This window comes from Athene cunicularia (assembly GCF_003259725.1).
Source record: "Athene cunicularia isolate RWA chromosome 3 unlocalized genomic scaffold, athCun1 chr3_part1, whole genome shotgun sequence".
Classification (NCBI taxonomy): Eukaryota; Metazoa; Chordata; class Aves; order Strigiformes; family Strigidae; genus Athene; species Athene cunicularia.
Window position 1 is genome coordinate 85,768,470 of NW_020799097.1, and position 22,654 is coordinate 85,791,123.

General features: G+C 41.4%; 2 protein-coding genes across 3 annotated transcripts in view; one reads left to right on the top strand and one right to left on the bottom strand.

Annotated features, from left to right (window-relative positions):
• The window catches only part of SDCCAG8 (serologically defined colon cancer antigen 8), a 108,853-nt gene extending 94,304 nt beyond the window's left edge, over window positions 1-14,549 (top strand). The window contains exons 18-20 of the mRNA XM_026844588.1: window positions 5,821-5,947; window positions 7,787-7,869; window positions 12,464-14,549. Coding sequence (XP_026700389.1) covers window positions 5,821-5,947; window positions 7,787-7,837 — 178 coding nt within the window. The 3' untranslated portion in view covers window positions 7,838-7,869; window positions 12,464-14,549. The remainder of the gene's footprint in view (window positions 1-5,820; window positions 5,948-7,786; window positions 7,870-12,463) is intronic.
• A 923-nt stretch (window positions 14,550-15,472) lies between these two features.
• Window positions 15,473-22,654, bottom strand: part of AKT3 (AKT serine/threonine kinase 3) — a 144,140-nt gene continuing 136,958 nt past the window's right edge. For both annotated transcript variants that reach the window (XM_026844478.1, XM_026844479.1), the window contains 2 exons: window positions 22,098-22,200; window positions 15,473-19,161 (listed from right to left, as the gene is read on the bottom strand). In XM_026844478.1, coding sequence (XP_026700279.1) covers window positions 19,076-19,161; window positions 22,098-22,200 — 189 coding nt within the window. In that variant the 3' untranslated portion in view covers window positions 15,473-19,075. The remainder of the gene's footprint in view (window positions 19,162-22,097; window positions 22,201-22,654) is intronic.

Sequence of the window (22,654 nt, forward strand, 5' to 3'; positions counted from 1 at the left end):
TTAGGTAGTGCTTGCTCTCTCTATGTCAGGAATCAGCTGTGATCACCAGAGTTTGCATTTAAAGTTGTGTGATGCTTCTTTGTTTAAAACACTGCTGAATTTCTGTGTGATTTCATTAGGCTTGCCAAAAATTGTGATTTAGGCTGAAACTGTTCAGCAGGGCCATGGTGGGTAATTGCCTTGGAAAGAGATTAGCGAGGCCAGCCCAGGGGAGCAGTCGTGGAGGTGGAAGGCAAGGAATTGCACAGAAAACCTTTGCTCTGGCATTTCCTAACTCTTAACTGTTTGAGCATACAAATTTAACATCCTTTCAATGGATTGTAATACAGCTGCCTGTTAAGTACCACAACTTAAACACTTCTTATCCCATGATTGAAAATTTGTAAGATGTCCTGAAAAAATGCTAAAAGCAGGTAGAAGTTTGCTGATGGAAAGTCTGCTGGGTGCTTTCTTTTCTAATTAGCTTGCTCCCTCATTTGCTAACAAGCTTGTTCTTAAATCTGCTCTTGTTTTTAAAATTCACAGTGTGTTAAAAACATTTGAGATTCGCAAATGGCCAATTACCAGATCTGGCACCGCCTTCATGTTGGGGCAGAGTCCCCTTCAGTTGTGTGTCCGCAGCATGGCGAGGGTCCACAACATTGCGCCCAGTTTTCCCCCTTGTAACCAGAAGCAGCCTCTGATTGCTGTGTCCACCTACTGGCAACCGAGTGATGCAAGAGCAACCTTAGAAACTAGGAGCTTGGCACTCTTATCCTGACAAAGGAAATGTTTTTTAAAGGCAGTTTGCTGCACAATAACATATTCTTGTGATTTGGGGTTTTGGTAGTTTTGAGGGGCAGCGGGAACCGTGCCCCGGCAGCTCCTCACCCACAGAGCTGCGGCCTTGGTGCTGGTGGCCCCCATGGGCAGCGGGTGGCCCCCATGGGCAGCCGGCGCCCCGGGCCTTGCCGCGGGGTACCCGGAGGCAGCGACACCCGGTCTGGCGTCTGTGTCGGCCGCTGGCGCGGCTCGGCGCGATGGGCTGCCCTCTGTTACCATGGCAACGGGCAGATGGGGGGCTTCGGCGGGGTCAGCGGGGAGGCGGCCGCAGCAGCGCACCGGACGAGCCGCTCAATAACAGCCCTTTCAGCTCTGACAGCTCTGCTCTGGCTGGCCAGAAGTAGTTATCAGATTACTTGTATTAAAACCTAATTAAGATGTGTGCCAGTAAATGCAGCATGGTTATTGGATTTGGTGATTTAGCTGCTGCAGGTTGCTGCAATCCAATCACGCCATTTCAGCAAATTCAGCTCCGTGGAGTAGAGTGAACACGTTTTACATCAGTAACCTGACTACTGAAAGAGTAAATAACCTTTTAATGCCTCTGCTATGTCAAGGACTTATCCCCACTGCTGAGTGGATGGACACTGCCCACAGACCCTTGCATATTAATTTCTGTCAAATCAACTTTAAAACCCAGAGGAGAACTGACAGGTTGTATCAGCTTTTCCCTTCACTGCGGATTGCCTGCGGATTAACGGAGCTGTGAGTCCCCCAGGGCAGGGAGCTTGCAGCGAGAGCCTCGTGGGTGCCCCTGCATTAGCAATGTGTCTTTACAGAAAACAAGGAAGCATTTGGGTTTGTCTGTAGGCCACAGACAAGGGGACAATCTAAATGTAACATGGTGGGTACTAGTCCAGGTTTTTTGGATGGTGTTGGGTGCAATGGAAGTTTATCCTGCTGGGTGGGATTCACCTTAGTGCTAGAACTCTGCTTCGTTTGATGTTTCACCTAGTTTCAGCGGGTTCTTGCAGTGGTTGTCTACCCGTAGCTGTCAAAATGTAACAAAACTTAAATATCCATTTCCACGTCATTTCTGGACAGGCTAGGGTATAGCCTAGTCTCAGATCCAGATTTTACTGCTCTATGGTGTGAGAGATGTAGTGTTCTGCAGGTTGTAGCTGCACAAAGTAGCAAAGTAGCTTGGAGCCATCCTAACATAAAGCTGCATACAAGCTCCAAATGCTGAGAATCAGAGCAAAACATTTACCTTGAAGCATTCATTACAGCTTATGATGCTTCAGTTCTGCTCTTCTTTTGTGGAACCACTTGTTTCATGAAACTGCCGCTTTTCTGCCTCCATATAGAAACAGGATTTTTTTGTTTAAGTGGTTATTGGAAAACTCTTTGAAGAATATTATTATTACTGCTACATAGGAACTTACTCCTTAGTGCCAGGTTGTCCTGTAAGTAGTCCAAACGTAACATGGTTCAAGAGCTTCATGTCTTCACCTTGTGCCTTAAAGTAACATGACAAAGTGTGGAGTCAGTTCCTGTCCTTCAGCACTCCCAGGCCAAGGAGGAGCAGCCGCCCAACATCCCAACTGGACAGATCTTGCCACTTTGGTGGAAAAATGGTTTCATTTGGAATGGAGGGCGAGGATACAGTGGTCACTCAGATGCTCAGGACGCAGTACACGTTTGCCTGGTAGTTGGTGTTGCCAAAGTGAACGTGGCGACCGTGCAACCTCACTCACTCATATTAGCAAAATGTGCAGAAGGTTCTGTCACCCAGTTGTAAAAATGATGGCAGGCATCGATGTGCAGTTGTAACATATGGGAAGTACAGTGAATGTGGGTGGAGCTGTTCATTTCTCATCTTGAATCATTTACGAGATCAGCAGGCAGGCCAGATACAATGCATATGGGAATGTGTGGCTGTGCTGCACATGTCACACATAATAGCAGAGACTGTGAGAGGGCCCAGAGCCTGTCCTCGGGAGCTAAATGCAATGGAGCACGCTGGTAGTCCCAGCGTGTGGACCAAGGGCCAGCTTGGCAGCAGTTTTGGGAGAGCAGACCAGTAGACAGGATTTGAAAAGTCACAGACCAAGATCTGCACTGACTAGACCTACTCCCTCTTTATCCATCATGACCCAGAATTGCAGAAAGGAATGTTATTAACCCTCTACTCAAGCACTGGAGATGGATACAGAAGATAAAAGTAAAGTTGTGGCCTGCTGGTCAAAAACCCAGCCCAGTGCCTCTGTCATCTCTCTCCCTCTGCTCAAGGGGACAGTCTAAATGAAATATGGTGGGTGGTGAAGTTACAAAACAGAAAAGCATAATTGAGTAGTATTGCCATAATTAAAGACTTTTCTATTTACAGTAGTTGATCTGAATCACCCTTTGCATGATCTGAAAGGCTATAGAGCTTTACAATAAAGTGCGCTAAGGCTTGTATCCAGTAATGTTTTTGAAATTTGCATGGGCTGCCTGTGAGTATCTAGTAGAAAGTGTTGTTTTGACGTAAAATTCACATGAGCTGGAAATGACTTCTCTCTGGGTGCCAGAACTGGAGGAAGTTCCTCACACTGAAGTGGTGGCTCTTCAGCTGGAGCCTCCTCCCTGTGAGAGGAGAGGCACGCCTGGGAAAGGCCTCTCCTCGGAGCTGCTTCACTCTTGCAGCTGGATCGGGCCCTACCACAGCGATGGGCACCGCTCTTTGTGTTGCTGCAGAGATGTGGGTCAAGGGAATTGATATACTTCCCTATGTCTTTAGCTGCCAGTAGTAATAATTTTGTGCAAGTGGGTCTCTCAAAGGCCATATGATTGTACTTAAAACAGACTAGCAGAATGGGAAGATTATTAATTGAATGTAGAAATTAGCAGAAACTTAAATTCTAAGGGCCTGAAACCAGACTGTAGTTGGTAGTTGTAGAGTCAGGCTCTTGTGATTGAGGATTTCATAGCCTCAAGGCTTTAAATAGGTAGAACAGCACTGGAGTTCTCTTGGCTGCTGAAGACAGCACTTCCCAGTTACACCTTCCTACCAGTCCTGCTATAAAGTAGTAAGTACTCCAGAAATAAAGGACTGGAAGATGTCTTTATTAGAAATTAAGAAGTGCAGTAAGGTCACATACCCTCCTCAGGTTAAAGGAAATCAATGACAAAGTAGCAGGCAGAACTCAGTGCTCCAGTCGGAAACTACAACATTGCCTCCAGCACCCGCCACCCTTGTTCCTGCACTCCCTGGGACCAAGATGTTAATGCAAAAGCTACTAGCTTTAAAAACAAAACAAAAACCAGTACAAGCGTGGGTTTGTGTAAGGGGAGTTTTGCTTTGTTTTTTGAAGTTTAACACCCCTGAAATCACCTTTAGTAAAGAAATGAAGCATAAACAGCCCCTATACCAGCTTGGGTATAGGTATAAATATATAGAAATAATATAGCTATAAAGGTATAGGGGGTGTGAAAATAGATCCAGAGTGCCTTAGGTTTATATTTAGTAAACTATCCTATCCTATCAAAGTGGTGATTTTCTTTGCTTCATTGGACGTTTACAACCAGCTGTCGCTGTTTGCAGCTAGCTGCATTTAGTTTTGATCTGATCCCCAGGAGATGGTCCTGCAGCTCCTTAAATCTCTTTTTCAAGGAAACATTACAGAGTAACACGACACTCATGAAATATGGGTGTTCAGTGTTTGCTACATGATTGTTGCAGTTTGATTTCAAGGAAGTTGGTTGGCAGATACAGATCAGTAAATACTGATTTTGATGTAGATTTTTTTCAATTTTGTTTTAGCTAGATTTTCCAAGCTTTTTATCAAGAAATTTGGGGGTGTTTAATAACGCAGTTATTTAACAATCCCTATTAAGAATGTGGATATTCCGAGTGATTAGTTTAGCTGCGTTATTAACAGCTGTACAAGTCAAAATTACCACATGGAGCTGAAAGTAGAGAGAAAATCACATGTTGAGCCAGAAATAGTTTTAAAAAAACAAGTGCAAAGTTTAGATCTAGAACTAACCTTGACAAAAACAGAGTTGGTTCATGCTCCCTAACTTCATAGTGTTTAGATGCGTAGGTTTTTCTCTAGAGTACTGTTATTTAAAAAACAGAGGCTTCTAAGATATCCGAAAGGACTTCCAATTAAAGATATTTCTATTTAAAGAGTGAAATGCATTTAATGTAAAAACACAATTTCCAGCTTCCTGGGACATGTTTACGTCCCACACTACAGGCCCTAGGCAGACTTTAGAAATTTTTCTTGGCTGGAGTCATAAACAGTCACTGGGAACATAGCAAGCTGTAGTGGCTGTTGTAATTGAAGAAGTAAAGGTGCAGCTGCCCTATCTACAGCAGTGTTGTCCCTTCTCAGGCATTTGTTTCTCAAGTGTAAGCAAAAGGCCTCTGTGTGTTCCTTCTGATACCTGCCAGCTTGTTCCCTCTGTTCTGCAGCCCCTGATGAGGAGGACCTGTGGAGTTATGGGCTCTTTGCATCCTTTCCCAGGGATCCCTGTTACACTGTTAAAGAATCTACACTGACATGCTTAATCAACCCTAAGCTTACTTGAAATGTGTTCTGTAACAAGTTTTGGACATTGTCTGGGTTCCAAAGAGCAGTGGACGGAAAACAAAAATGTTGTCGCTTCAGGTCCAGTTCATCCAGGGGCTGGGGCATTTGGATTCATAATCTGGGCTAGTGTGTGTTTCAGGAAGACGGTTATTGAAGGAGCTAGAGTGTGCAGCTTGCTTAGCTACAGGTGTCGGAATGCAGCCCTGCAGTCTTTAGTGATGACATTGGCAAAGCAAATTTGCTGTCATGTCATGATAAACTTCTAAATTAGAAGTGCAAACCTTTAAAAGTGCTCATTTTAAAGTGTGAAGATAAAATATATTGACTGCCCGCTCTAGGAGTAATACTTTATTCTCAGCCCAACCACCAGACTGAGCTCTGTCATCTGGGAGCTGCACCCGCCAGTGCAAACATCAAAGTTTCTACCATGAACTCCAACTTCAGATGCTCTGCAACCCTTTTATCTATTTTTTTCCAGGTTACAGCAGCTTGACAAGCACTGCCAGGCCACTGCCCAGCAGTTAGTGGAGTTGCTCAACAAACAGAATCAGCTCTTCAAAGAGAAGCAGCTGCTTACAGAAGAGGTGCAGTTTCTGCGAACACAGGTACTGTGCCAAAAGAAAAGCAAGTCTGAGGGGAATATTCTGCAGCTTTAGCAGAGAAATCTGCCAGCAGTCTCATTTCAGCTGTTGGATTTTGTTGCTGTTGTTGCTTTAAATAAGGCATTACCTTACAAAAAATAAAAATCCATGCAATTGGAAAGAGACTGGTAGCTGGGCCTGAGTCTCACTTAAACCTAAACTAAATGAAGAAAGTGTTTTGAAGCGACAGTAAACCAGCAGAAGTTATTCTTGGTGACATTTCATAGCTTTCTTATCAGAAGATTTTGTGTTCCTTTTTTAGAGAAAAGGGAAATCTGTTCTTTTAACAGCATTAACGTTTAAACAGTAGCTTGATGTTGATAATTTCTTTGAGCTTTTTACTGATATTTGTCAGACTTAAGCCCGCTTTGCAATTTTTTTTCCCCCCCTTATTTTTAAAAGTCATTTAGCTTTCCTGGTGCTCCATGACCACTCAACCAAGTGTGAGATGGTGAATGTGAACCAGTCTGCCCAAGCACGAATCACTGCACTGTATCTGTAGCAGGACTGACTGTTGCTTTTTTTTTTTTTTGACCACTGTTCTTCAGTCAGTTGGTGCTTTGGAAATAAGGGAGAGGGCTGCATGGTCTTTGTCTTTCAAACGTGTTTCAGAAAAAGGGGGAGAAGTAACAAGCATAGAATGAGACTTTCAGTAAAGCTATCAAATAATCAAACTCTTGTTCTGTGACCAAGTAAATGAACTTTTTCAACCGTAGCATGACGTTTTCTAACTTGCAAACTAGTGAGTTTGCCCAGGGTGACTGGAATTCTGTTAACAAGATAACAAAAGACATGCAGTGTAGGAAATATAGGCCAGTAGCACACCTAGCAGTAAACAGAACTTTAAAATATTTAAATCATACTGTTTTTCATAGGCTTTTTAGCTGTAGAATTTAGTAAATGTTTAACCTAGGAGAATAAAATCCGTACTTTATTATGCCTTTAATCATGTCAGTGTGTTTGGTTTTACAGGATTTCCTACTGTAGTAGACAAACCTGGTAGCTCAAGATAGTGTAAGGGTATCAGCATGCAGTACCTACTGGCAAATTTCAGGGCAACCATAGTGCTCTGTCTAAAAGATAGTTTAAGGAGGTGGTTGTTCAGAAAAGAAAGTTAAAATTTCTGGTTTAAGGGAAGCAGTCTTGGTAATGACTTTACATGGTCCACTGGGATTTTGTTATTGATAATCTATTTTATCTGGAAGCAAGTGTGCTTTTATGAAGATGGGCAGAAGTACAAAAATGATACAAAAGAGGAAAAAATCATTCAGATATTATACTGCTATCAAGACTTCACTGGCAAAAGCTTCCTCCTTTATGTTTATTACAAGTTAATTGTGCTCCAGAGGATACTTTTTAACTTGAGAACACTCAGAAGAGAAGAATGATATAAAAAAATTATTACAAAATGAATCCTAAAAATCTATTTGCAGCTATTTAAAGCAACGATGGTTCTCTGGGAATTGGAATTCAGCCCTAAAGAGCTGCCTGGAATATCAGACAATTGGTTTAAGAAAACTGAAGAAAAGTTCGCCATAAATAGGAGATTTTAACTACAGAAAGATGAGTCTAGAAATATATATTTTTTTAAAAATCATATGCAGAATTAGTGTTGATCAAAGGTGAAAGTGACATCATATTCCACATTTTGCTGTATTGTTCAACAGTTTTCCTTTATAATCAGTTGGGGGTGAAGGGGGAAGAAACAAGTTGTACCCAATCTTTGAAAAATGATGTAAAACACACTATGTGTTATTGTATCTTGGAACGTAAGCCGCTAGTAACTGCAGTTGCATATTTCAGGAAAAAAAATGGGATGCAGATCTCAAACAGGACACAGATGGAATCAAGTAAAAACCTGGATGGATAAAGAGAAATGAGCAGAAGTAGGTATTTTTTCTATATCCTATATATAGAGAGAGGGGAGGGAGAGGAAAGAAGGAATAAAACTATTTGCAGATGTGGGTTGAATCTGGCAAACACTTCAAGACAAAAGGGAGAAGAAAGTGTTTGAAACATTTTTGGGTTTGAAGTTGTTGGGAGCTTTTTGTGTTTGTTTTTTTTTTAAGAACTTAAAAATTTAGGACAAGCATTTCTCAGCAAAGACAGGTTTACATGACAGAATTAAAAAAAAAAATCTTAAAGATTTAAATTGGAGGGAAAGGGGGGACATGTCACTCTTAGCAAGGTGGGAACTTCTAGAAAAACTCAGATTTTACCATAGATACTTTTTTGGTCTGGATCACTGGGTGTTTATCCAAACCAAAAATTACTGGGTGATATCACTGGGTGATTATCCAGATCTTTTGATTTGGAATTGGTTAGTTTTGTCTCTTCCAGTAATATTTTCCTTCTGAGGTAGCAGAATCTAGTTCTTCACAAAGGCTACAATGTGTTCTGTAATAAATCATAAAACTTAGTGTCATGTTGAAGGAAACACAAATAATTGTATTTGGAGCAGTGCTGTTGGAGTTACAGTACTGCTACATAGTTATAGCTGTGCCTATTTCCTTGTAAGAGTTACTTTTGGGGAGTTTAACTATGAAAGTTACAGATTTTAAAACTGCATGATTTATTTTGATCTACCTGACCCAGAGGGGAAAAAAAAAAAAAAAAAAAAAAAAAAAAGCATTGACAAACAAATAAACTTCAAAATTCAGGTTACTACCACTGCAATTTTTGTTTCTAATGTTAGTGTTTGCTTGGGGAGGGGAGGGAAGGAAGGAAGAAAGAAAGAGAAAAAAAAAAAAAAAGATGTCTTTAAATCCAGCTACATTCTGGTGTGTTAAAAGTCTGTTTTTCATGGAAAACTCATTTGATGCTGTAAGGAAAATTCTGGCTTTTACAGTGAATGAAAAAAAAAAAAAAAGAAAAAAAAGAAAAAAAAGCATCATAAAAGAAACACCTGATACTGCTGTGTGCTGAATTCCCTTACAGGCAACACGAAGTTAAAAGGCTTTTAGTTTTCTTGTTGAAGGAGTAACCAAGATGAGTACCATAGCTTTCAGAAACATCTTCTCATTCTCAGCAGTGAATTACGTGCTTTTAAAATAATAATGTTAAATCTCCTATTACTGAAAGCAGCTCAGTATTATTTCAGAATAACCACCTGCCTACAACATGATGAAGACGTTCATACTATAATTTTCATTTTCACAGAGCTAAAAAGGACCTGTATGGTAACGTGGCCTGGCCTTACAGCATGGAGTGTGTATCAGGCCATTACACTAATATTTAATAGCTGGCACTAATAATTAATCCATGTCAAGGTAGTCAAAAGTTTAATTGTGGGATTTCACCTCTGGTTTTAGTTTCTACTTCTGAAAGACTTTCTTACATTGCAACTCACTACAAGTCAAGAGGATAAGAGTTATTTAGCTCCCCTCCTATATAGTTACTAAACACAAATGTGCATAGTATAACAAACCAACATCTAAACTGAGATTTCTGGAGACCTCAGTGCTGGTCACCCAGTACAAGTGTGCTCTGAAAGCTGGAATGTTCCTCACTTGCAGGCTCTGCCTTGGTGTCCATCAGTTGGATGGAAGTGTTTGTCCTGGTCGGTAATCCCCTTGAAGGCCGGGGCTGCCGGAGGGGGTTCTCTGACAGGGCTCTCAGCCCCTGGGGATTACCTCCAGCTATGGCCGGTGTCCTGCGCTGCTGCTCTGCCTTTCCCCCTGAAGATCCCCTCCTGCAAGCCAGCCCTTCCCCAGCAGCTCCCTGTGCTCTCTGGAGGGCTGAGCTGCTGAAACTATCACCTCCCTCATTATGGGTAATGGTGAGCATATCTGTGAACAGACGGCCCTTCTTCTAAACAGAAGTTAAAATATACTCACCCGCAACTATATTTCCATCCTTGTCCTTCTAGTCGCTCAGTGAGAGGTACTGTCAGAATTACAGCTGTTGCTGAGCCGTGGTTTTCTTACATCAGGAATTTTCAGTGAGGTCCCAGCAATGAATGCAGTGCGTGACGTGCTCCCAGGTGCCCCATTTGCTTGTTTTTTCACTGTATGTTACAGAAGGGGAGCTTTATGTCCAGAAAACATGTAGCTCATCTGTCTCTGTTGTCAGGAGTGATTTGGGCTGACCCTTACATGGCCCTCAACTGGTTTTTAGGAGACCTGAAGACTGCATAAGGTTAGTGGGGAAAGAGCTTTTTTCTAATGTAGTCTAAACACACAGAAGTAGTGCATCTGCCAGGTGTTTGTAACAGGGTTGGTGGTTGTTTTTTTATTTCGTTTTGGTTTGTTTTTAAGCAGGTGAAAAGAAAGTCTTTAGTACTCCTTGGCTGGAGCTTAGTCAGAGACTATGAATTATACTATGACCAGAGTGGATACAGGTAGACCTCTGTTTGGTGTCTGACTGCCTTGTCATGACATTTCAAGGGCTGCATCACCTAATACTTAGCTCTGCAGAGTTTATGAATCTGCAGCTGTAGGAGGCCGGTACCTCCTCTACAGTGTCTGGGCAGAGCTGGGGAGCAGCTCAGGAGCTAAGCCTGGTCCTCCTGAGAGCTCCCCCTTGGGTTTTGCAGCTCTGCAAATGAAGATTGAAGCACCTAAACACCCCAGTGCTTTCTAACAAGACAAGGAGGTAGCAGTTCCTCTCCCCTCCATTATAGTTAACAGCAGTGAACTCATTCAGATGCCCATGGTCCTGCTCCTACAGAACCTTCCAACCTGTACACCTAAGAATACCTGACCACCCAGTTAAAACAGGTGCCAGTGAGGGGAGCAGGTAGTGGTGGGAGGAACCTGGGCAGTTTGTGCTGCAGAGGTCTGCTCACTGAATACCAACGTGTTCCTGGGAGGAGGAGAAACTTAAAAGACTGGGAAGGCCCCTGCCCCTGGACATCCGACAACCAACTCATTTGCCAACTACCTGGACATTAGGAGTGACAGCTTTGTGTCCATTTAGTTAGAGAACTGCCCATCTCAAATGACGGCTTTAGCACCCGGGCTGTTGCAGAGTGGGGTACACTGAGACTCTGACAGTATTTGCGCTTTATTTTTAAAGCAGTTGAGGCCAGGCTGTAGTCAGGGCAAGAGATGCCCACTGCATCAATCAAGCCGAGGTTCAGCAGCTCACAAAGCATTAACACTGGGGAGCTGTGGTGACAGACAGGCACCCCAGGGCTCAGGGAGGACAGGTACCTACCTGCCTTACACACATACAGGCAGGGCTAGTAAAATGCTTTTTGTGGCTGTAGGTGACAAGAGGAGGAGGACAGCTTCTGAGATAGAGGCACATATGACATTCCCAGGGTAGAAATATTTTGAAGTTTGGTGGTACGAAACGCTACTGTCAGAAAAGGGCTGCCAAAAAGGAGAATCTCTATGGTGGGCTGGAGCTGGGCAGACTCGCTTTAGTAGCACCGGGAGAGAGCAGCGCATGAACAGGCCAGGCTCTCAGCTGGGCCAAGGGCAGCTGTGCGGGCAGGAAGGGGGTGGTGGGGGATGCTGTCAGCCACCCACAACAGCAGCGACTGCCAGGAGACTTCTTCAGGAGCTGCGTGTTTGTGCAGGGAGGGGTTTGCCACCTTAATCCCTGCCCGTACGCAAATGCTGGGGTTACTGCAGCATGGAGGATGGCGCCTCTGGCTGTCACTAACTGGGAATTTAAGCCACAAGGCTTTCCAGGGCTGAAGTTAGCAGTTGGTGTTAGTGCATGGATTTGGAGGAAAAAAAGTACCATGGTTGTGTTTTTAATTAATTCTTTAATGAACTTCAGCTTCATAAATCCTCCTTTTTTAACTTGGCCTTAATTTCCTTACCAACTAGGGGGGAAAAAAAACCCAAACCCCTTTAGTCCTCTAATGCAAAACCAGCCAAAGTAGAAAGTTTATTTTTATTTCTGAGGTCATTTACATATCTTAAATTCAAATTTTAGAACTCCAGTGCCTTATATTCTAGGAAGGTCCCCCACCTCCAGCAGAGTTTGATGTCTCGCTCTTACTCAGTCCTGAAGTGCTACTGAGGAAGCACAGACAGGAGCTATTCAAGAGCTTTGAAACTGCGAATTAGCCTTCCCACCAGAGCTTTCCTACCAGCCCCCAGGCAGCAGGTTCCTGTTTTGCTGCAGGTGCCCACCCTGTGCACATGCTGTACAATTCACAGTAAACACTCTCTGGCACAAACCTGCCGCCTCCTTCTTGGAAAGGAGAAGGGGCAGGATCTTAAGACGTGCCCCAAAACAAGAGCTCAGTTATTTACTGCTAAACATGAACGATGTCTACAGCTCATGGAGATCCTGTTTTTCAGAAATCAAATAGCTCTTGTTCTTGCTACCTGTAAGACTTGTGATCTTAGAAGGAGGCCGGACAGCAGGCCAGCAGGAAGCACAGCGCTTGTTTACATTGCATTAACCATCTCTGTGTTCCTCTTCTGAGAACTCGCCTGCAGCCTGAAGTGCCACAAATGAGAAACACAAGCAACGCGATACAGACTACTTACTTACACTCCCATCTCTTTCTTCTTTCAGGTCTGCTCTGCACCTGGCTGAAACTTGTCTGAGGCTCACCCAAAGACACCTCTGCAGAAAACAGGCACGCTCGCTGGCTAATTTCAGCTGGTTTCTATTTGGTTGTAACTACAGAATCATCAATATTTTGAAGCCTTACCAGCCTACCAAACTTCCTAGGAAGACAGCTGAGACTTTTCTGAAAAGACTAGGCTTGTTTTAACAGCTATTATGTAGTGTGGACTTAAGTCATAATTTGTACAATTTTTTATAAAATTTTTTTATGTATAATTGAACATAGATGTCTTATTTACAGACTGAAATACTAATAAACCTAACTGGATTCTTACTTTGCTCATTCTGTCCTCTTGAATTCAAGGGAAAGTGTGTGCACAGGAAGGAGGGAGAAGGGGACTGTTTTACGTCCTGCACAAGCACCCTGTGCTCCTGTTCATAAACTCATTACCAGAATCTACCTGGGAACTTTACTTTTACAAGGTATTTGTCACTTTCTAGACAGAAGTGAGAGTCCCAACACCTTACTTATCTTACTTAGAAGAGCATTAAGAATGATTGAGAAATATCCCATATGACATGAAAGAATTCCCATGGAGCAGGTTTCCCTTCAAAACGTTCCCTGGATAAAGTCTTCAGGAGAAAGGAACCCTTAGTACAGATTTGCCTTTTAAGTCAACACTGGAGCAGCAATACTAGACTCTTGCACCAGCAAATATTTAGCAGTCTCGGGGATGGGCAGCAGCTGAACTTGGCTTCAAATTATTGAACTCAAAATATTTGGAGGGCTGTTTTCTGGTCAACTGCACACTTGTGCTTTTAAAAGTTACTTTCCAAATACCAGACTGTTTCACAAAGAATTTACCTGAATCTTTTGCTAACTACTGTAGGATTAAGTAGATAAGAAAAAGGTTTCTACGTTATCTTCAGTGTAGTTGTAGCATTGCACTAGTAAAGAGGAAAAAAAAGCACAAAGACCAGTTCTCCATTAATAAATCTATCTCAGCCAGCATGAACACATAAAATTTAACAAAAATAGGAGTAACACCACGTGCAGTAAGTTACTGCTGTGGGACACAATCTTTCCTTCCCTTGTATTTTAGGAATTAGTGCTACAGCCCTAACATCAAAGTGGTTTTTCCTCCCTATTTCAATTTCCTGCCATATTAAACTGCCAAACACATCTGATAGCCTCCCTGAACTGCTTTGCCAATATGACAATAAAGATGCTTAAAATGGCCTCAGGTCTTTAAGGACAAGAAAACCTGATGAAAAAAAGTCCTCTCTAGTCGAACTCTGTGTTTTCCACAGTAATCAGGCTGACAATTTTTTAAGTGTCGCTACTTTATAGATGGTTACACAGGTAAGAATATACATGTATAAATGTAGGAATATGCAAGCCTTTTTAAAAAAAAATGTATTTTTTATTATTCCACAGCATAAATCTGTGTTTAAATAGGAGAAAGTGCCTATAGGCTACGCACACAAAGGAATGTGGGCACCTGGTCCCAACACTTTGGCTTCATCGAGATCCTGGAGGTGCCATGCCCCGGCCCGGGGCACAGCTGGACCCTCAACCTTTCTGGGTCTGCCTCACCTACCAGGTGGCTGCTGCCACCCCCCTGCACGTGCGTGTTCGGTTTCCACAAAAGCATCCTGGGCTGAGAGTATGTGCAGCCAAAGGAGGTTTTCATACTCGTCTCAGGCTGGGAGTTTAGAAGGAATCCATTTCTCTGGAGCAGTTACTCTACTCTGTAGCAATTAATTAGTCACTAAGCACAGACAAGACCTTGTCTACCTGTCTCATGTCTCCCCACCCTTACTTATATATTTGGGTACAAACCACTATGTTCTGAAAAGTTTACAAGTGTCAGACCAGGCGATCAAACCCAGGAAATCCCCCGTCCGCGGCCAGAGCGTGATGCCACGATGTGGGATGCACCCAACCGGACAGTCCCGCCGCTGCCGCAGCTGAGTCCCGGTCACGCCTCTCCTAGTACTGCTGAACTAACGGCTGGCTGCCTGTCTCATGTTCTTTCCTACTACAAGGTTGGGGAGAAAAAAAAAAAAAGGAGGAAAACAAGGAAAAAAACCCGTGAGACCTGGGCGAAGCCCCTCTATTCCAGGGAAGCGTTCAAGTCTTGAGAACAGAACTAAAAATCTCAGATGACCAACTGCTTTCGGGACGCTCAGCCCTCCGGACCGGCTGGTTCCAACAGCCCTGGACCAGCTTGCGGGCTTCAAAGAGTCCCACTGCGAGGTGCCCTGCGAAGCCCACCTGCCCACTTTTTCCATTCCTTACTCCAGAATATCACCTACCTATGGGCTATAAGGCTATGGATTTCATGAGATGAAAAATCACTTAAATTGTGGGTGTTCTGACAGGAACATAGCCCTGTGTAATCGTTGCTTCAAAAGTGTAACCCAAATTTACTTTTACAAGTGATATACACCTCGTAGAGTTAACATGAACCACCTGTATGGGAACAGCCTCGGTCCAAAGCACAGATACATCTTGCTTAGTCATAAAAACTTTTTTTTTACAATACTGTAACTTAATAATTTACAAGCCGAAACTGATCACCCAGTATTTGAAATACGTCACAGCAAGTTACAGTTATCACTAGGACTCCACAGCAAATAAAACTTGTAACTAAACATGCACAGATCATTATATATACAGTGATAAAAAAATAACGATGTACATTTTCTTGTAAGAAGAAATTAAGTAAATTCTTTGTGCATTTCAGGATTGAAACATCTAACCTATATAAAATTACTTTAAAATATGAAGTAAATATTTAACCCAAAACTTGAGAAATCTTTTGTAATCTGCAATATAGCCTTCTCATTTCAGTTTTTCTTCCTCTGTCACAGAACAACTTAGGAATTTTATCCTCTAAGATATTTAATAGTAATGTGCAGATATAAAAAAATACGTCCTTTGTGGCAAGCTTGAACATATATATATATTTACAAACCTCCAGAACAAATTAGCATTAAAAAACACAGAAGTAGCAGATTGACATAGTGCTTTATTTAAGCTGTCTGTACGAAGGAAAATAATGTGCATCCCTATCATATACGTGTAAAAATACTAAGGATGTACAGTGTACAAAAACAGTTTCTTGTAGTTATTTCACATCCTTGTGGGTCATATACTTAAGGAAATAAACAGTTTAAGTATGACCAACAGTAATACGGTTTCTTGGGTTCATAGTCGTGTCTGCTTAATATCCTTAACCATATGACTAGATCTTGCATGGATCTAATGAAAGAACTAGCAAGGTCAAGAAATGTCACAAACTCTAAAGCTACAGGGAGGTAATTCAATTACCAATTTAGAGGTTTTTATTTAAATAAATACTTTACATTTCATGCTTGCCTGTAATGCACTACCAGGAGCAAGATAAGGAAATTCTACTGTAGACAGTACAAACAGTAGCAGCAAAGTGTGTACATTGAGGTGTAATATATAGACCCTGCAGTTAGTAAGGAAAGACCTTACTTTTGTACTCTAGGAGAAGCACATGGCCCCTGCAAGAACAGTCAGCTTTAAGAAGCCGCAAGTAAAGATGGAAAAAAACGTAAAACAATACTGGAATAAATGTTCTTTAAGCAACAGGAATGTACTGGAAGATGGATTAGTGTGGAAAGCGAAGCTGTGTGCAAAACTGCCAAAATCCAAACAGAAATGACCTATTTCCTCCGAGATGGCTGCAGTACAAGAGGGCATACTGTATGTCATGGAAGTCAGTACAAGCTGGAGCCAAAGTCTGAAATGTACTGTGCTCGAAAGGCTCGCCAGGGTAACCAGCCACCACCTCCTGTCCAAACCCGACCACAACTGCGAACAGCAAAAGAAGAGCTTCAAAAGTTTCCCTTGGCACCGCTTGCCCATTTTGTCTTTCATCCGTTTCTAACACTGGTAAGAGAGAGAATCCCCCAACCCCGGGCAGCACCAAGTGGCTGCTGGGTCTTTCTGTAGCACAGACCTGATCTATGATGTTTTGGAAGGCAGACGATACAACGTAAAGTGAAGTCTTAAAAGGTTATCAGATAATTCACTGACAGATATTTGCTGCAAACCGCACACTAACTAGCTACGCGATGGTGAGCGAACCACAGGGTTTCTTCCGCACACAAGGAACGGCTGGCCAGAGGCACGGCACCAGTTGGTCATTAGCTAGAGGTGCCCTGGGTCAAGAAACTTATTGCTATTACAAGCTGAAAACACAGGGGAAAAAACACAGGCATATAACACAGATTTTGAGTCACCGTAGTTTTAGTAAGTATGAGGCCTTTGCAGAGAACTAATTAATGCCCGTCTATTAAGTACTCTGTTATTTCAGTCACTCACTCACTCACTCACCGTGTCAGTGTAGACACCTCTATGCTACCGGTGTGGAAGAGACCTGCAACGCATCTGCTGTGCGCCTCTCTCTCTCTCTGTAGAGGGATAATCTCTACACGTGTTTAGTGTTACAAGGTGACAGAAGGAGATCCTATGCAGTTAGAATTCACATCATGACATATTTCTGACTGATTATCCACCCGTTACTAAAGATAAAACACGAAACATGAAAAATTGTCTAAATTAGTCTGCGTCTTTAGCTGCCTTGCTAAAATGCCCCCCTACCCCTTGACCGTCCCAGCACGTGCACTGCCAGCAGTGGGCTTCATGCTAGGGCACTCCACCTGCCACATCAAGAGGCTAAGGCATCTGCGTAGGAACATCTCGCCTTTCAGACTCATCTACTCATTCACACAGCACAACCAGGAATACTCTGCGACATCACAGTCTTCGTGGGAGCTAACAAGATCCGAACGCAGAGACACTTCGCGTGATAATCCCATGGAGTCGGGGTTTTCAGATGCCGTTAGCAAGGGCACGTGCACGCTACCGCTGCACTGCGCGATGCCCCGACTCCTAGCACCAAAGGGTTTATTATTAAGATTATCACTGCTGAAGATCAAAGCTAAAGTTTATGCACATGTTCTGTTAGATACAGATCTTCGGAAATGGAAAGACATTTTCCTATCAGTGGAGCATTTCTCGTGATGTTTTGAGTTAAGTTCGGTCAATCAGGTACCACGGTTACACGTAACACGCTGGGTTTCGGGACTTTTTTGCTGGAGAATGGCTGATCCCAGAAATTTACTATTTTAATTATTAAAATAAAGTGCTTTTCTTGTAATCACTGTGGTCTCGTTGTTCAAATGCAATTCCTTCATCTAGAACAGAAATTTTCTATTGTGCTGTCAGGCTCTTACATTACGTTTATCCTCAATGGAGCACAAGATGTAGCTTTTTTGTCTGTTTTTAACCCTCTGGCACATGAAGTTGGAATTCCTCACCTCCGTTGCCAAACAATTAAAAGACAGTATTTCATTCACAAAAATCTGATTCTAAGCAGTATGTACAATTTCAGAGCCTTGTTAAAATTTCCACATGGGAGAAAAGTGCATTATTCCCTTCAGCTTGTACAGTCCTTCCATATATTACAAAATTAACTGCTATAAGCCTGTTCTATCTAAGATGTAGCAGCATTTGCAAACATGACACATACAATCCTTATCTCTAAAAATAAATACTACTGCAGTATAACCAAAAAAAAAAAAAAAAAAGAATATTCAGAGTTAAACACCTGGAGAAAAAGCTAATTCACAAACTCAAAATAAAAACGAGTAAGGCAAACACCTGTTTACCTTGGTGCACACATTTTGGTGAGAAGCAATACCATTATGCCTGTCTACATTCTTCAGCCATCAGAGGTGATGTATATCATGAAAGAAAAAGAAAAGCATGAGAAAGATGTTATCTGGTGCAAATTATAAGACCCCTTAAACAACCTCAACTGCTGCTTTTATGCCTTCATTTCTTGCATGTATAATGTTCAATTCTCCATGATTGCACATGAACCTGGAAGTTCTAAGTGGCAGGCTGGGTGAGCCCAGCCCTTCTGCTTCTTCTGTAGTATCCAACAGTAATTAAAAAATAATATATATATATATTTATATATATCAACAGTTTAAGTCCTTCTCTCAAACATTTCCCAAACAAATTCCAGCCAGATGTTAATGACAGAGACCTGCTTCAAGTAATGATATGCCTAACAAAAACCTTGCATATGTACATCACCACCCCTACGTTTCCTTGTTCTAACCAGCACAAACAGATGCAAGAAAATGTTATAGACTAGTCTTTTTAGACTAATTACAATTTTGATTCATCTTCTGGAAGAAGATAAGCTGGACCAACAATTTTTTTGTTTAGCCTCCACTGTGAGGAAAAATAGATGACTACTTGTGCACAAAGTGTACAATGCTGAAGTCAAGTCATCTACCTTCAAAGAAACTGTTAGTAACTTCTTGACGTTGCTATTACACTGAGACTGTGGGCAGCAGCAACAGCAGGAGAGCGTAGTAGAGAAAACCTCGTATTTCATGCAAACCAAAATGGATTTTAGGTAGGTTTTGAAAAGAAACTTGTTCAATTTGGAACGGTCTCTGAAAGTGCCCCCGCTATCTTAAATAGTATCTAGTACTGGTGGTGATGTTCAGGAATCATTTTCAGTGATAAACCTAAGATGACAGTGAAGCAGCAGAACAAAAAAGTTATTCTCGTCCACTTGCAGAGTAGGAAAATTGGGGGAAATGCGGCCGCCTCTCATTGTCCATGCAGTCCATACCATCCTCGTCATCTGTAGTAAGGGAGAAGTTCAAAATGTCATTACATATGCAACAAAACTTTATTATTCACCTGACATGCCGTACATCTTTCAGGGTTCAATGCTGAAGTTAAAGGCGCAAGTTAAAGGAAGACTTTAGTCATGTAAGCACATGCTCATAGAGCAGATGACACTCACTGAAAGGATATCCTTTCAATAAGTCACCCTTCTTTTCAGGGTGGGTTGGTCGGTTGGTTGGTTGGTTTTATCATGACTACCACCTCAGAACTTGAATCATTACTACCTGTTCTAGGCTCATCAAAACATGCCAGCACATCTGGCTTCTGGTAGCACAGAAGCCAACTGCTGATTGAAGCAGCCAGTTGTCATTGCTTCTTAAGCTGAGTTCAGGAAATCATAATCTCGCTATAGATATATTTAAATATTCCTCCATTTCAAAGGGAGTTAAAAGGAAAAACCACTACAAAATGAACAATTCATGCAGGTTCTATGTGTTTAAATTCTAACATATTATTCTTTAGTAAACTATTTATTTTTACAGTATTTACTGGGATCAGAGCAAACACGGACTAAGCCAAATTCATAAATATTTTTATTTACTTAATTCCCACAGTGCCAATGGAAACCAGGCACCAGATGTTGCCTAATTCTAAGAATTTGGATCTGCATTCTCACATGGATGTTTCAACAGTGCTTATCCTTAAAGACTCCCATTGAAACTGTTATTCTAACAATGTATTTATATGCAACCTTTCAGAATTATGTATCTTTTGTATCCTCATATATTCTACATATAAAATCTAGAGTTAATGCAGGTTTGAGTAACTACTATGATTAGGCTGCTTGACTTCAACAGTGCCTCTCAGTTCTGTAACTTCAAATACACTCTCCCTTTTACACCATCAATTTAAATTAGGTTAATGTACAGAGCTTGTTTGGTTTGCTATCAGTTTGATTACTGTAGATACAAGATAAAGTTTCTACATTGGCTTAGTGTGATTTGTAAAACTCTGGTATCTAAATAACTGGCCTAAATGTTATAAAAATTATTTCTGTAACTATTAAAGATCTTTAGTTCAGCAGTAACTTTCTGATATGCATTTACCACCCCTCCATCCCTAAAATGCATTTTGCATAATCATATCAGGCAGAGGTGAGAAGAAACTTTACTTTCTCAGAAAGAAAAATAATTAGAAATCATTTTCTGTTGCAAAAAACAGGAAAGGGAAAACTGTATGTGGTCCTTGAGCCACTGCAGTTTGCTAAACATGGCAGCAGTTTTCCAGATCTACTTGGCACGAGTTAGTTGAGAACGGTCAGTGTTAGGTTGGACTAGATGATCTTCAAGGTCTTTTCCAACATAGATGATTCTGTGATTCTGAGAGAAAATTCACCTTTGTGCTGCTAGCGATGCTACTTATCACAGCCTCGGGTGAGGCAGCCCAGCCAGCTCTCTGGGAGGGCTCCCCATGTCAGCAACGCCACAGCTCATCTCTGCACTGCTGCTTATCATCACCCCCCATTTTATTATTCTTACGAATAGGGTAGGGGTTCAGCCTGTGCTAAGTTTCATGTTGCAGTAGCAGGACAATTACCAGAGGCCAAGACAGGTACTTTAGGTAGGTCGGTCATTTCCCTGCATTGGTACCAATCACCTGCTCTGAATTCAATAAATTCAAACCTGAAGTCTTGGTAGCATACACATAATTTGTATTGCTTCAACCTTCAACGGATAAATAGCCATTCCCATTCCACATGTGGACTTTCAAGAGATCAGGACTTTATGATATTGAATTAAAAGACTCCAAGTTAATCCAAATTTTAGCAAAATTTGTTCAAATTACAAATATGAACAAATTCTTATCAATATAGGCGGGAGAAGAAAGCATTTTTTACAGCAGGAAGACTTAAATCAATCACTTAAATGTCTGCGTTGAAACACTAAAAATGCAAAACCCAGAAAATACTCCATATCTGTATACCAACAAAAACTGCAGCTAAACCTGGGAATCCTAAAACACAGGAAAATGAGCTATGTCTATGAAAGGGTGATCAACATTAGCCTTTATTGTCTACCTTTGTGATCCTCCTTTCCTATCCTCCAATTAAAAAAAAAAAATCCCACTTTTAAAAAGGAAATTCATTCAAGAATAAGAAGCAAGATTTTATCTGCTCTGGTTTGGCAAGTAACTCTGTTAAGTCCTAGCTTGGCTGGTCAGATCATGATTCTTGTGTGTATAGCAGAAGGTGCCAAAATACAAACTGTGGTGAAATTACATTCACTTCAACAACGAAACTCTGTGCAAGGCCAAGTACAGCAGTTACATCTATATTAATAACTTCTCTAAGAGCTCTGCTGAAGCACAGGACTTGATAGAAGATTTCATTTTCAAGTAATTGATATCTACCCAAGAGACGTTCACTTGTCTCTGGCAGCACTTTTTTTTTTTTCTTCTTCCTTGTTTTGGACTTCAGTGTAGTTTAAAATATGTCTAACTCACCAAACCTAGACAGCCCAAGCCACTAGCAGTGTCAACATGCTTAAAAGTAGGGTCTATGTTCCAAGTACTTTGCTTAACTGGGACCTTGACTGCCAACCAGCAAACATTTGAAGCTGGTGTTTTCCCTTATTTAAAAAGAAAACAAAACAAAACAAACTCAAAACAAACAAAAAAAACCACAAAAAAAAATCTCAAACAAACAAACAAATGAAACTCCACACTAAAAATGCCCCAAAACCTAACCTGGAGTGATCTAATATAGTAAACTTTGTAATTACTCCTTCTTTAGAGGAACACTGTCATCAAGTTACTCTTGCACACTTCTGTATTAAGATTTTTATAAGTAACAGCGAGAATACCTTTCATGTTCAAACAGAAAAAACCTTACACTGTGCTTTATTATAAACTGATTATTTTTAAGTTATGCTTATACATAGTTTGACTTACATTTTTCAGGCGGCGTTATTGTAATAGTCTGAGCTGTAAATTCTTCATCAAAATACCTGGTGTCTGTCTCAGATGTCACTTGAGGTTTAAAAGGAGGTACAAGCTGAAAGAACAAAGAAACAAAATGAAAATACTATACTTGAAACCAGCCAAATTACTACCAGGAAAACAAGTAAGTTGTTCTTTTTCCCTACACTCCAGACCAAAGGAGTAGGTCCATGGAGAGGCAGCTGAGTCTCTAACTTCTAGTAAGAGATAGGAGCCATTAAAGTCAATCCCAAAAATACTAGTTCAGAATCTAGCTAATAGCACAACAGAGCTAAATTTCAAGTATCACTCTCACATGACTTGCAGATAAACTGAACTTCATAATTACCTAGAAACTCTTCAGGCTATTCTAATTACCTGCATAGATGTCAGGCAAAGGTCCCCCTAGGTACTTCACCACAACTGGGTGGTATAAACAGCTAAGGCAAAAAGGACTACACAGGGAGCACAGTAAGCACAATTCTTGCCTTTTTTTTTTTTTTTTTTTTTTTTTTTTTTTTTTTTTTTTT